This window comes from Camellia sinensis, chromosome 15 (assembly GCF_055761805.1).
Source record: "Camellia sinensis isolate YWXY chromosome 15, ASM5576180v1, whole genome shotgun sequence".
NCBI classification, from domain to species: Eukaryota; Viridiplantae; Streptophyta; class Magnoliopsida; order Ericales; family Theaceae; genus Camellia; species Camellia sinensis.
Genome location: NC_138975.1, coordinates 43,256,304 through 43,270,255, shown reverse-complemented (window position 1 = coordinate 43,270,255; position 13,952 = coordinate 43,256,304). Strand labels below are relative to the sequence as shown.

General features: G+C 34.0%; 2 protein-coding genes across 2 annotated transcripts; both read right to left on the bottom strand.

The window, feature by feature from the left end:
* Positions 1 to 661: 661 nt before the first annotated feature.
* Positions 662 to 5,803, bottom strand: LOC114265675 (uncharacterized). The gene is made up of 6 exons (XM_082908204.1): positions 5,775 to 5,803; positions 5,613 to 5,663; positions 5,364 to 5,559; positions 1,947 to 3,057; positions 1,400 to 1,796; positions 662 to 1,304 (listed from the first exon to the last, which is right to left on the bottom strand). Exons 1-6 carry the CDS (start codon positions 5,801 to 5,803, stop codon positions 662 to 664), a joined length of 2,427 nt encoding a protein of 808 aa, XP_082764330.1.
* Positions 5,804 to 6,566: 763 nt separating this feature from the next.
* On the bottom strand, positions 6,567 to 13,196 carry LOC114286436 (F-box/kelch-repeat protein At1g57790). Its single transcript, XM_082910198.1, has 2 exons — positions 12,085 to 13,196; positions 6,567 to 7,653 (listed from the first exon to the last, which is right to left on the bottom strand). Exon 2 carries the CDS (start codon positions 7,591 to 7,593, stop codon positions 6,661 to 6,663), a length of 933 nt encoding a protein of 310 aa, XP_082766324.1. The 5' UTR covers positions 7,594 to 7,653; positions 12,085 to 13,196; the 3' UTR covers positions 6,567 to 6,660.
* Positions 13,197 to 13,952: the final 756 nt, after the last annotated feature.

Here is a 13,952-nt window from a genome sequence, read left to right as displayed (position 1 = left end):
CGGTGTTTAAAGTGCATCGTTTCGGGTAGGGTGCGACTGTTAGTTGGAGTTGGGAATTTAGGTGTGTGGTGATGGTGTGCGTTGCAAGTATTGGTTCATGTTTGCATTGTAAATGTGTGTTTGTGGCGTGATGTTCGCACTGTTAAGATTGTATGAATTAATGACAGAGGAAGTAATATGTTGTTGATGTGCAAAGGCTGGTGTGATATTCACCACATGACGTCCACACGCTTGGTTTGGTTACCCTGCATGTTGTCATACCAAACACGAATGCAGATTATTTGCATGTTCTATTGTAGTCGAAAAAATACTGCAGTTCAGGATGCACGTAAAGACACGTGAAAAAATGTTGTGGAAGGTATAAGCTGACATAAAAGTTTGTGACGGAACTACGTTATCTGCTGTGCAGATTACACGTATGAAATTAAATGAAGGAAACCTATTATTAATAACTGAGTGTGCTAATGATAGTAAATTGGTTATGACATTGTCGTGTGGCGTCGCACAAAATTATTGAAATCGAAAAACAATTGAAACAAAAAAATTGCATCGAGGAAAAAACTGGAACAGTAATAAGAAAGTATTGTATCGAATATGGCGAGGAAAAAACTTGAGTAGTAGTAATAGTTTAGTGCTGGTGTGGCCGGGTGAAAGGATGTGGTTAAATGGGTTCGTTGCATGTCTTCCTCTTATGATTCCCCATGCGCCCACATCTGCCGCATCTTATTTGCTGAACATGTTCCCCCTTTGACAATATCCTCTTCTTCTTTGGTCTACCGGGTGGACGTTTCACAGCAGGGGGCTTTATGATGTAATCATTTGGGTTGAAAGGCGGTTGCTCGACAGTGGGAATTGGGAAAATACTTGATGCGTAAGTGGCCTGAAACTCGGACACGTGGAAGTATGGTTCGACCAAAGTGTTCAAATCCCGCCCACTCTTACGGACGGCAACCATCGCATGTGCGCAAGGGAACCCATTGAGTTGCCACTTGAAACATGAGCAAGTTCGTCGTCCGATGTGAACAGTGACCGATGGGAAAGAGTGCACCTCGTACACATCAGCGTTTGATTGGCTCACTTTCCATGATCTACCTTCGTTGAATGCTTTTTCTAAACGATCCTCCATTTTGGGACATATGGTGCCGGTCCACAGTTGGGAAGCGTCTCTACGTTTCGCCATTTGTCGCATCAATTTGGTCCGTATGCTGTCAACCATTCTTGTGATTGGGAGGTTACGGGCCTCACGGACCCATGAGTTGAATGATTCTGCAGCATTTGAGCACATTTCGCCGTAACGTCGCCCCCTGTAGAATGAGTAGAACATGTAGGTAAATAATTATGAACATTATGAGGAAATGTGTTGTGCATGTGGTTTTTATGAGTAACATGTGGGACGGACCTGAAAAATGCATTTGCCCAATGTTGTGGATGTGCATTTGCTAGGAATTCAGATGCAACAGACCTGCCCGATTTTTGGAATTGTTCTACTCTGTGGTTAAAAGCGGTAACAGTTGGTGCGTATGCGCAATGTCGTAATTTGCTAACCAAACCTGCCCGATGCATACTGTTTGTGTAACGCAACATGTCCCTTAAGTTCCTCTGCAAATGTTGTAGACAGAATGCATGTTCTGCATTCGGAAATACGGTGGGCATTGCCTCAAGCAAACCAAGGTTCCGATCCGATACGAATGTTAGAGGTCTGTCACCATGAACCACCTGCGCGAGATGATGAAGAAACCAAGACCAGTTTGAGGTGTTTTCGGAATCCACCACCGCATATGATAGCGGGAACAAACCTGCAGATTTGGAATTTTTTTGTAGGACTAAGGTTGTGACAGAAACATAGCCCCTGGGGTTAATGACCACGTTAAAATGTAGTTTACAGGTGGTGTGGTTGGTTGTCATGTGAATGGGGTATTGTGATTGTGTAACTTGAAGGAACTAACCTTGGTTGCCGTCTTTTGCAGTGGCCGCAAGTAGAAAACCTTTGAAGCGGCCTTTGAGGAACGTGGCGTCTAGGAAAAGCAAAGGGCGGCAATGGTGGAACCCGTCGATGCATGCTTTGAATGAAATGAAATAGCGTCTGAACTGTTGGGTGTGATCATCGTATTCGATGTTAATGTAGGTCCCGGGGTTGTGTTCCAATACTGCGTTGCTATACCAACGTAACTGGTCAAACGAAATGGAATGTGCACCGAACAATTCTCCCCTCGCTTTTTCAACACCGAGCCAGGCCACCCGGTAACTTATATCGAGCCCGTAATCTTGTTTCAAGTCCAATATCACTTCGGTCGGACGGGTTAAAAGTCTATCACGCACACGTTCAGATACAATGTCGGCCACAAGATCAGACCCAACAAGTGGGTGTGTGGACGTACGCACAGCCACGCCACAAATGTGTTCACTGTTCCATTTTCGTAAGTAGAAAAATCCGTTTGCCTCCAATTTCCGTCCGTGCACAGACCACGTGCAACACTTCGATTCGTTCATAGCACATATAGCCGTTACCCGAACGGAGTCGTTCTTCAGAAATTTGATCTGGAACCCACATTCAACGGCGTATTTCCGTAGTACATTGCGAAATTCAGAAGCCCCACCTTCGAAATGTTGTCCAATGTGGGTAAAACCTTTTGCCCATGGAGCAGAAAGGAAGACTTTCTCCTTGTGGGGACAAAATGATTGCAGCAGGTCGGTTTCATCATCCATTCCGAAATCATTAAGTAGTGCATCCTCCGTTGTGCCTTGATCTTGGATTATCATTGGGTCAATGGCAGGAATGTTATCATCCCGACGAGGATGCTGTTCAATGACCACGTCAATTAACTGCAACTGGAACGAGCGCGCAAGGCAAACCATATTCTTCAGGTCGACATCATTCTGTAAGGAGAAGTTGTTATAGCCGGGAATCTTATAGAACAACTGGAAATTTCCCGGCAGGAGTCCGGAAAACTTCGAACAAACATAATCGACAATCTCAGCAAATGTATTTGACGATTGCAGATTATATGCGACATTCGTGGACCGGTAAGAACAAAGAAGCATCAAAAGGGCGTCCATCTACATAACGGCACAGGTATCAGTAAGAAATAACACACGACAGAATTGCAACTACAATGGGAATTGTGCATCGTTGTCAATGTGTGGTTGCAAGTGCATAGCGAACGGGAATACATGGAATTGGCTATTGTGTTGGTGAAGTCTAATGTTTATCTGTAAACATTAACGTGCAAGTGTGTTCCACAACATCTACGAAGTTGTGCATAGGTGAGGGGGGGATTACTTAAGTGTGGGTATGGTGAGTGAGGGATCCGTAACGGAAAATGAAGAGATTACCTGTATGATATGACGGTCGGTGTGAACGTAAGCGGCTGACTTCCTAAGGCGCAGAGACGATCATGAACTCAGAATGCAAACCCTAAGTATAATACCTCTTAAATGAATTTTGACCCACAGTCAGGTTCCACAATTGCTGGGATTGCGCATACAAATATGGAAAACAGAACATCCCATATATTAGCTGAGGCCATATCCGTCCAGGCCAGACAAAAAATTTTTAAAAAAGGACTTATGGGTAAGGAATCCCACCTAATATGGAGTTTTCAATCAAAGAAAAAATCAGCAGGACCAACTGAAACACAATTCACCCATAAAGGACTTTCCGATAAATTTCCCTTATAATTAAATATATATATATATATATGTTCACGAGTCTTATCAAGCCGAATTTCGATTACTCGAGCTTGGCTCAATTAATAAAAGGCCCTAAAAATCAAGCTCAAACGAGCCGAGCTCGAGCTATTCTTCAACAGTTTGATTCATTTGCAGTCTTACCTTAAAACTTGTTGAGTTTTGCATTTTATTCATAAAATTCAAACCTGAACTATTAAAAGCCTCCCAAACCTGCCAATTAGGGTTGGGTTGGTCTAGAACTCTTTGGGTTGGGGATGCTTGAAAAATAAAAAAAATAAAAAAACTAACCGTGTAGGAACAAAATTGTTTATTTAATTGCTATCAATCTGGACCATTTTCATTACATTGAGGCCCCGGTTGTTTTTCTGTTTTCATGTAAAATGATTGTGTCCAATTTTTTATTTTTTATTTTTAGTGTTCGGTTAACGGTTAAAAATATTTTTATGACAAAAAGCTAAATAAAGAATCAATCATGGAGTAAATTTTAAAAAGAAAAAAATAAAATAAAATCATATTCATACATAATTTTCATGTAGAATTGAACACAAATGATGTGGTAATGTCACTCTTACAACTATGAACTATAGCAATGCGAATTTTAATTTTCAATGAGTAGATATAATGTAATAAATCATTATATACAGATTTTTTGTATACAAATCTTCATTTGTTTATCATTAATATTAAGAATAAAATAAGAAGGGATTTTTAGTTTAAGATCCCTAGTAAACAGTGTGTTTGGTTTCAGTTTTTTGAATTCAATTTTTTGAAAATTGAGTTTTTTGTTTTTTGTATTTTTTTTTTATTTTTAGTGAATATTTTTTAAAATTTAAGCAATTTTTAAACTCTTTTAGATGTACCTTACTTGGATGTATCTAAATAATAAAATATTTGTAAAAAAAATATTTTAAAAAATTAATAAATACACATAAATACACACAAATATTTGTTTTTTTGTTTTATATATATATATATATATAACTTGTATTTTTTGAGTCATTTCATCAAGATTTGTAAAGCAAGATCCATAATGAATATAAAATTCTAAAAAAACAAGGTTGATGAAATTTCACTGACCTAACATAGGTCAGTGAAGTTTTAGTTGGTCAGTGAAATTTCGATGACTAAGTTAGTAAAATGTTATTGACTTAAGCCAGTGAAATTTCGATGACCAATCAGTGAGTTAGTGAAATTTCATGATTTTTTTATTTTTTTTTTAGAATTTCATATTACTCATGGATCTTGTTTGAAAGATCTTGTGAAAAGGATTCTAAAAATATAAATTTAACAAAAAATGGAAATGTAAATAAAAAGTTATAAAATTTTGAAATCACTTAAACAATAAAAGACCTAATTAACCTACTAAAATAATAACATTGAGGGATCTTAACTAGGAAGGAAAATTATCTTGAACCTCTCCTACTAGCCAAACTATATGGAAGATGTATCACTAATTTTCTGATGATTGAATGTAACAAAAATAATAATTCAAAAACTTAATTCCAATAACTTAATCATAACATATGTATATGAATAGGTATATATATATATATATAGAGAGAGAGAGAGAGAGAGAGAGAGCAAAAAGATGTTCAATGTGTATGAAAATAGTAAAACTTCTTTTTTTGTTTTTGTTTTGTTTTGTTTTGTTTTGATCAATAAAAGAAAGAGACCTTATTATATTCAACAACGATTACATCAATAAAGGGATGAGAGAAAGAAATAGAGCTATGCAAACTCATCCAAGAGTTGGTGAGAAACCAACCAAAAGCCAGAGCACAAACAGCAACAGGGCAGCAAACAAAGGAAGGCTTAAGACTTAAACAACAAAAACTTTCAGACACCCTTCCAACACAGGAGACCACCAACCTGCAATCAACAACAATATCCTGCAGCACACCTTACTTATAAGCACAGCAGACCTCACTCCAAAGATCAAGACCATCTGAACCTCCACCAATACATACTCTGATCTGATTAAGATTGAAAACAAAATCACTCAGAGAGTAATGAAGATCTCTGCAAGAGGCTTTGAACCATAAAGCAACTTTGATTTTTATAACCTCACACAAATCCCAAGTTACATGTCCGGCATCCCTAAATACACCGCCATTCCTAAGTTTTCATATGGACCACGAAGTAGCAAGGGGAATAATTCTCCTAATCTTTTTTTTCAATTTTCATCATAAGCTGACCCTCCAACCAGAGTAGTATCAACCATGAAACTTGATATTTATCTTGAGTAGTATCAACCGTGATGAGGGGGAAAAAAGAAGTTACTAATTTTTTAAATGTAGATCATTTTATTAACATATTTTACTTACTTTTCATCAACCAAATAACCAAAACTAGATTTAAAAAAATAAATAAATAAATAAAATCAAAAAATTTAAGCAAAACAAAATGGAGCCTAAATCAAATTCAAAAGCACTCATCCTCTATAACTATAACATTAGTGCAGTGAAAAACTCAGCGAGTTCATTGCATTCAAAATATCCTTTTGATGCATAAGAGCATCTCCACCCAAACTTTCAAATTTGGATATGCCAATGTTTTTTGAAGGCTTGGATGGGAAATTGACATTTGTCAATTTGACATTCTTGCTCTCTAGCGCTCCAGCCGATACGCCAAATGACTTTACTGTTAAAATTTGAATATTTGACCATTGCTACTTGATTGATTCAAAAAAAAAAACAAAAACAAAAACAAAAAAAAGAAAAACATCAAGTATCAGCATGCCAAAATTGAGATGCTCAACAACATCCCTTCAAATCCAAGTCAGCTTTTGAATTGTGGGGTGGAGCAGCATTTTGGAGGCTATCATTACCGTTGGCACACCAGGGTAAAGAAATTTGAATAATGATGAGCAGCAAACATGAAATGAGATAGTATGGTAATTGATAGAATAAAGTACAGTATGATGTAAAAGAAGAAAAATACATATATAAACAAAATTATCTGTTGCTAGGCTTATAAAATAGGCATAATCCATTTAGGTTGCAGCCAATTACTTTGAAGTGGGCAAGGCGTAGAGAATGAGATGCTATAATTTTCAAGATCAAATACATATAGGTCCCGGTTGTTTCCCTCTAGATAGTAGATAGAGTTGTGTTTGATCCCTGATTCGGCTGCAGAACAAGAGAAACTATTGCCAGTTATACAGAGAAAGAATGTTCGATCTCCTAAGCTGTCCACCTTTGTCCATAACAATCTTGAAAAATCCATTTTGTAAACTTCCATATCCCTTATCTTCATAGTCATCCCTAGGTAAGACTTGACTACAATAAACAACTCTCCACACGAATCAACTAAATTCTCATCCAACCTTGATGTCCCTGGAATTGATGGATTTGGTGCCTTCTCTGACCCCAATTCTGTCACAACCAGATTAGAGCCAGCATCATCTACCGTAAGCAGAGTTCCATCTAAAGTAATGCCATAAATCTTTCCCCCACATACGGTAGCAGATCTGAAATATTCAGCAGATCTTAAATGTTGTTCGGTCCATTCATCATCACCCAGGTGACAAAACATGGCACTTGGTTTTTCTCGACAGACAAAAATGAGTGCACAGTTGGGATCGGTTGGGGGTGATGATAGAATGCAACAGAAGAACGGAAAGTATTGCAATGGTGGAAGCATAATTTTCTCCATTGAAACTGGATTCAACAAGAAACAATCATCGTATTCAAGATCGAGCAATACTAGCCATCCGTGAGAACATGTAACAATCATTTTGTCGCACAACTCTGGTATTCTTCCCATGACGTAGGTATCTTGTGATGTGTTAAAGAAGGTTTGAGTGGAGTACTTTCCATGCTCTCCATGATTGAAGACGAGCCAAGGACACGGTAGAGGAGGTGGAGGAAGTGAAATATGAGATCTTGTTACAGCCATTGGCATCTATCTAGGCACCGATACTACAATTTATTTAAATTTCTCAAATGAGCTCCCCTTAGCTTCCTGCCAATAACAGAAGCAACCATGAAAATTTATTATCTAACTCGAAAAGTACTTCTAACACTTTCAACTAGATATAGCCTTGCTAGCATATTATATATAGATATAGAAGTAAAAATTTAAATGCTTGTTTCTGAAGCAGTATATCATTTATTAAATTGGTTAATAAGCTCAACTGAATAGAAAGCTAATGTTTGAAAGATTTTAAAGCATAACATGCTTGTTAAATAAACTAAGGTTTTGATTAATGATTTGCTGGTGAACATGAAGAGTTACCAAACATTGAAACGTCAAGTTTAGACTTTTATGCTACAACCAGAAGGCCATTATAACGTATAGGGTATAAATGACGAATAATACTATGCACCAATTGGTATATTAATTAGTATACTAACAAATGATGTGGCACAATTTTAGAAGTTATAGTCTTTGTAATTTGTATAATGGATGGGGTCATAATTTTAAAATGACAATGTCATAACATATATTGGTACAGTAATTGGCATACTAATCGGTGCATGTAGCACCACTGATAAATGACTTATTGTATTTTTATTTCACTTTAATTTCATGAAAAACGATGACCACTCTCAAAATTGGCAAGTGTGTTACACCTTCCGTCAATTTAGATGAAAAATGTAACGGTTGCAATTTATTCCAAAACCACCAAGAGTCTCTTGGCGCATATTTGAACCATAAGATGGTGAAATGTTCTGAACTCAAATCATAAGGGAGTAAAATGAATTTTGCCGTAAAATACATCACAAATCCAACTTTCAATCAAATTCACGGGAAAAAACTACAAGTACATATGAAACTTGTGATATAAAATTATGCCAGTGATTCAATTGTAATGGCGATTCAAGAGAGTGTGACACTTCATCTCCTTTATTTATTATAACCTATGGGATCTTTAATTTTTCATTGAACCGTTGGGGTGAATGTTTTAAACGAAGGGAGTAAATGCAAATGTTGTACCAATTTATTTTTTACCAATGTTTAATATTAATGAAATGATATTTTAAGACAAATGGTACCAAGTGTTCTATAGGCATTGTTTAATGTTGGAAATTGTGTAAAATTTTTCTTGAAAACCTATAAAAATATTGAAAATTGTGTTGATTTTAATAAAAATACATTTAAATTAGTGAAAAATATATTGCATTAAACAAATATTTTGTCTTTTACTTTTACCTTAAGAACACTTGTTAGTAAGATCTTATTTTGAAGCTTAATGGGTCAACAAAACTATTGTGGATGAGGAGGTTTCCAGTGTGAAGTTAAAATCATTCCCAAAATGAAGAAAAAATGGGAGGAAAAAAAAAGTTCTACGCACAAATATCACAGCTAGGTAAGAATCACACTACCATTGAAACTACTAATAGGGAATAGGTATGTTGATTGAAATTTTAGTTACCAGTTAGTAAAACAAAAATGGATGAATTGAGAAAACATTTTTATCAATACGTAGAGAAGAGGAGGGTATAGAAAATCTACCCCAGTTCAGGTCATTTAGAAGTAATGTATTGTGATCTTCAATGGCAAGTGATTAATACTATACAAGAGTTTTGTTAGTATCTTGATTCGATTCCTTTCAAAGGTAAATTGATATTATTATCAATACTCTTTTAAATATATCTTATGATATAGATATGCATGTTACATAAATATTTAAATTTCTTTAGCAATTTTGAAAAAAAAAATTATTCAAATTAATTTATGTAAATTAATGTCAAAATTTCATTTACTTATTAAAAAAAAAAAGTATTTTTGAGATGAGAATAGTACTTTTTATTTTATTTCTCAACCTTTTTGGCATATTTATTTTATGGTAAGTATCTAGCGCTTTTAATTTATTCCAATATGTATTGATACATGCTTATATTAATTTTAAAGATCTTTGCTTCTATAATTTATAGAATTATAAATTATTTAGTTTTCTATTCTAACAAGATATTTATTTTTTAGTCCTATATTTGTTTATTTTTTTACCTATTTTTAAAGGTGTTCAAGTATATCTTCGGAAGGATATGCTATTCATAAAAATAAAAAAAGACAAACCGCAGGTATCCTATTTGACAACAATAATACAACAACAATGGACAGAGAATTGACAGATTTTTCTTTTAGTTTTTACTTTTGTTTTTCATATCTGAAACTTTACTTCCTATTAAGTATGATTATATAATAAAAAATTCACATAAATTCACAATCTACCTTAGGGCACATCAAATAGGGCAACTATTCTTCCATTAAAATCTGATATATATATATATATATATATAGAGAGAGAGAGAGAGAGAGAGAGAGAGAGGACTCGCCGGATGTGGCTCTTTGCTGCTTCTTGTCGTGGCTGATTGGATGGCCACTACACACACTGACAATGCTTTGACTTGAGGCCCTATTTTGATCCAAAGCAAAGCATGATGTCTAGTATCGTATATATAGAGTAGAAGTGTGGTGAGACTTGAAATATGGTAGTCCTAGCCTACGCTGGTTTGGTATTATGTGTTTATTTCCTCTTTTGATTAGGAATGGAAAAAAAATTAGAAAAAGGAAATAAGAAACAAGAGAGAAACCTTTCCATAATAGGATTAGACTTTCTTTTAATCCAAAAATTCTCTTCCATTAGGTCACTTAGACCTAAGGGTGGCTATCAGCGTGATGGACCGTTCAACCGATTTTTTAAGGGTTGGAAAAAATATTTAGTCCACTAGATGGGGTGATTCTATTTGCACCAAAAACATTATTAATTACGTCCAAGTAAAATTTTGAAATTTTAATTTTTATTATATCATAATATAAATTTACTAATAAGGACGACACATATTAAATCTTAAATTATTATTTTTTTTTTCAGGATGCACCCTAATCACTTATACATATTCTTTATTTTTTTTTCAAAGTTTCAATTGTTTTATCTTCTTCTTCCTCACTCCAAAACTCCAAATCATCCCACCAAAACTCACCATTATTATCAACGTCCTTGTTTCTTATTCTTGAAAGAATAGAAAACAGTTTGAACAAATCAAACAATGGATAAAAATAACAATGAAAACTGTTTTTTTAAACAATCCATTAAAGAAGAGATAAATATTCACTAAAATCAACATACATATCCTAGAAAGCCTAATGTTATACAAAAATTCTGAATGATACATTCATCGTACATAAACCTATTCCTACAAATATAGAGAAAGTACAAAAAATCATTTCAGTTCATATCAAAATATGAGTTTACAGTAAAACATACAGAAAAACCCAATTTTTTTGACCATGACATAACAAGGATGCTTCTAACAAAACCCTCTTGTTCTCCTTTGCCAGTGTTGTATTCCTTGTATCTGAACAAGATGAAAGGTTTTTCAAATAATTTTGAGTTTTTGACTTGGTTCATCTTTACACCAGTTCAAAGGAGTGCCTAAGGCAGAAAAGATAAGAGAATCCAGTGGTTCACTCGATTGCAAATAGATGGTTCTGATAAATAAAATTTTGATATGATGTGGTCAAACTTAAAATTAGAAATAATATTAAGAAAATTGAATTTTTGATATGATGTGATACATCATTAAATGTTTGTCTCTGAAGCGGCATATCATTTATCGAATTGGTTAATAAGCTCAACTGGACCGAAAGCAGTGTTTGAAAGATGTTAAAGCATAACATTCTTTTTAAATAAATTAAGGTTTTAATTAATGATTCGCTGTAAGCATGAAGAGTTACCAAATATTGAAACATCAAGTTCAAATCTTTTTTATTTATTTTTATTTTTATGAGAACATGGGAAACATTATATTACATAATTTGGACATCAGATTAATTAAGCATATAAATTTATAACATAATGTAATCATACTTAAAAAAAAAAAAAACAAATCCTCACTTCATCTCAGAAACTGATCAGAAAGAAACTTCAATTTCTAACAATAGTATAACACTACACACTTGAGTGGTAAAGAAAAAAAAAATTAATGTAGGAAAATTTGTAAAAATTAGAGTTTAAGAAATATGCTTTTAACGAGATTCATACATTGAATAGTCTTTCTTTTCTTTTTTATTAATTTACACCTGATCAATTTCTTTCTTTTCTTTTCTTTTCTTTTCTTTTCATACATTGAATAGCCTTTCTTTTCTTTTTTCTTTCTTAGAGTTTAAGAAATATGCTTTTTTATTCAATTTCTAACAATAGCATATTTGTTTTTTAAAATTATATATATATTTTTCTACAAGAACAACAATTCACAGAGAAATAGATGAGGTTAGATATTAGTATTAGAAAATTTTCTACTATACTTCTCCTGAAGTATGATTATAGTCACATAAATTCACAATCAACTCTGCAAATATATTAGACCTTAGGGCACATGAATTAGGGCAACTATTCTTCCATTAAAATCTGATAGAGAGAGAGAGAAAGAGAGAGAGAGGACTCACCGGTCGTGGCTCTTTGCTGCTTGTTGTCGTGGCTGATTGGCTGCCCACTGCACACACCGATGATGCTCTGACTTTAGGCCCTTGAGAATGGGGCTTAATACTATTTTGATCCAAGGCTAAGCATGTTGTCTAGTCTTATATATAGAGAGTCTGGTGAGACTTGAAACAAGGTAGTCCTAGCCTAGGGTGGTTTAGTATTCCGTGTTTGTTTCCTCTTTTGATTGGGAATGGAAAAAAATTAGAAAAAGGAAAGAAGAAACAAGAAAGAAACCTTTCCTTCCATAACAGGGTTAGACTTTCTTCTTCTAGTCCAAGAATTGTCATCCATTAGGTCACTTAAGCCTAAGGGTGGTTTTTAGGGGTTGGGTCTGGTCTGTTTCCATCGTAGCTGTAATTCTCCATTTGACATCGAAAATTGAAATGATAAACCCTAGAAATCAAAGCGTAGTTCACCATCGTCGACCATGAAGTTGAAGATGACAACAGTGGATAATCAGAGAAATTCGTGGGTACATACCCTTCTAGATAAGGGGGCTGTGTAATCGGTTTGGGCTTTTGATGGACTGAGACAGAGTGCGAAGAGATCGAGTCTCCATTGAGTCCAACCCGGGACTGGATGACAGGACGAATCTGAGGCTCGGTTTGAACGAGTGCGAAGAGACGCTATTGAAGAGAGAGAGAGAGAAATCTGTCGAGAGAAAAATTAGGGAGGACCACAAAATTTTGAAATTTCTTTGAACAATTTTGTTAGTGAAGCTTAAAGTCAGTTGCAGTGACATTTAACTAATTTTAATGAATTTTTTTTGAAACTTTAGTCAGACAAATTTGTTTTCTAGAAGATAACAACTTAATGAAAATTCCATTATTTTTTTCTTTCGAAACTTCATAATCATCATGAATTATATTTAATAAATCTTAGAATTCTAAAAATATAAATTTTATACAAAACAAAGATTTAAATAAAAAGTTACTGAATTTTAAGTTTTGAAATCTATTACAAAAATGAAAACGAAGTTTGTAGATATATTTGTCTGTTCCAAGCAATAAGGGTGTTTTTGTCGAAAAAAATTGTAGTGTACTATAATAAGGCAGAAACTTTGAAGTTTTTGTTTCGCATCCTTAAACTAGAAAAAACTTATGATGAGAGAGCTGGAAATAAAATTATCATTATTTAATTTGATAATAAACAAATGAATATAATGGGCCACTTTGATATCGTTATGACATGATACTCTCTGTTAGTCCTCTCCCACTTTAAATCTGAGCAGTGGCAACTTCAGAAAATTTTATAAATAGAGTCATTTGAAAAATTAAAACTTCACAAATTTTAATAGATAAAAAAAATAAGCCAATTAACATTTGAATTTCTTGACATTCAGGTAAAATAAATTTTTAATAAAATATCATTGTTTTAACAAAAAAAAAATAAGTAAATAAACTTCTACAATAGTATTTGATGATGTATCATTTTTTGAATTATTGCATGATAACTTTATTGTCAATTTTGTCAAACACAATCTTTTCTTCTTTTTTTTTTTTTAATTTTTAATTTTTTATATATATACTTGATCAAGTAACCATTCAACAATTGATCTCTCATTTTGGCTTGAGGATTGAGAAGAAAAATGTAATTGAAAATGACTAGGTTCCTAATGAATTTTGATTTCTAATCAATGGGATCACCTTGTTTTGTTTTTTTTTTTTTTTGTTTTTTTTTTTAATGGGATTAATTAGTTATCAAATAAAATTCTTTTACAAAAAAATTTAAAGCTTTTTGGAAAGGTGATGGGTGGATGGGACGGCCACCTTTTTGTTGGCCTGTCCCTGAATCTAGGGTTTTCATAATAGAAAGAAAGAAAAAGAAGATG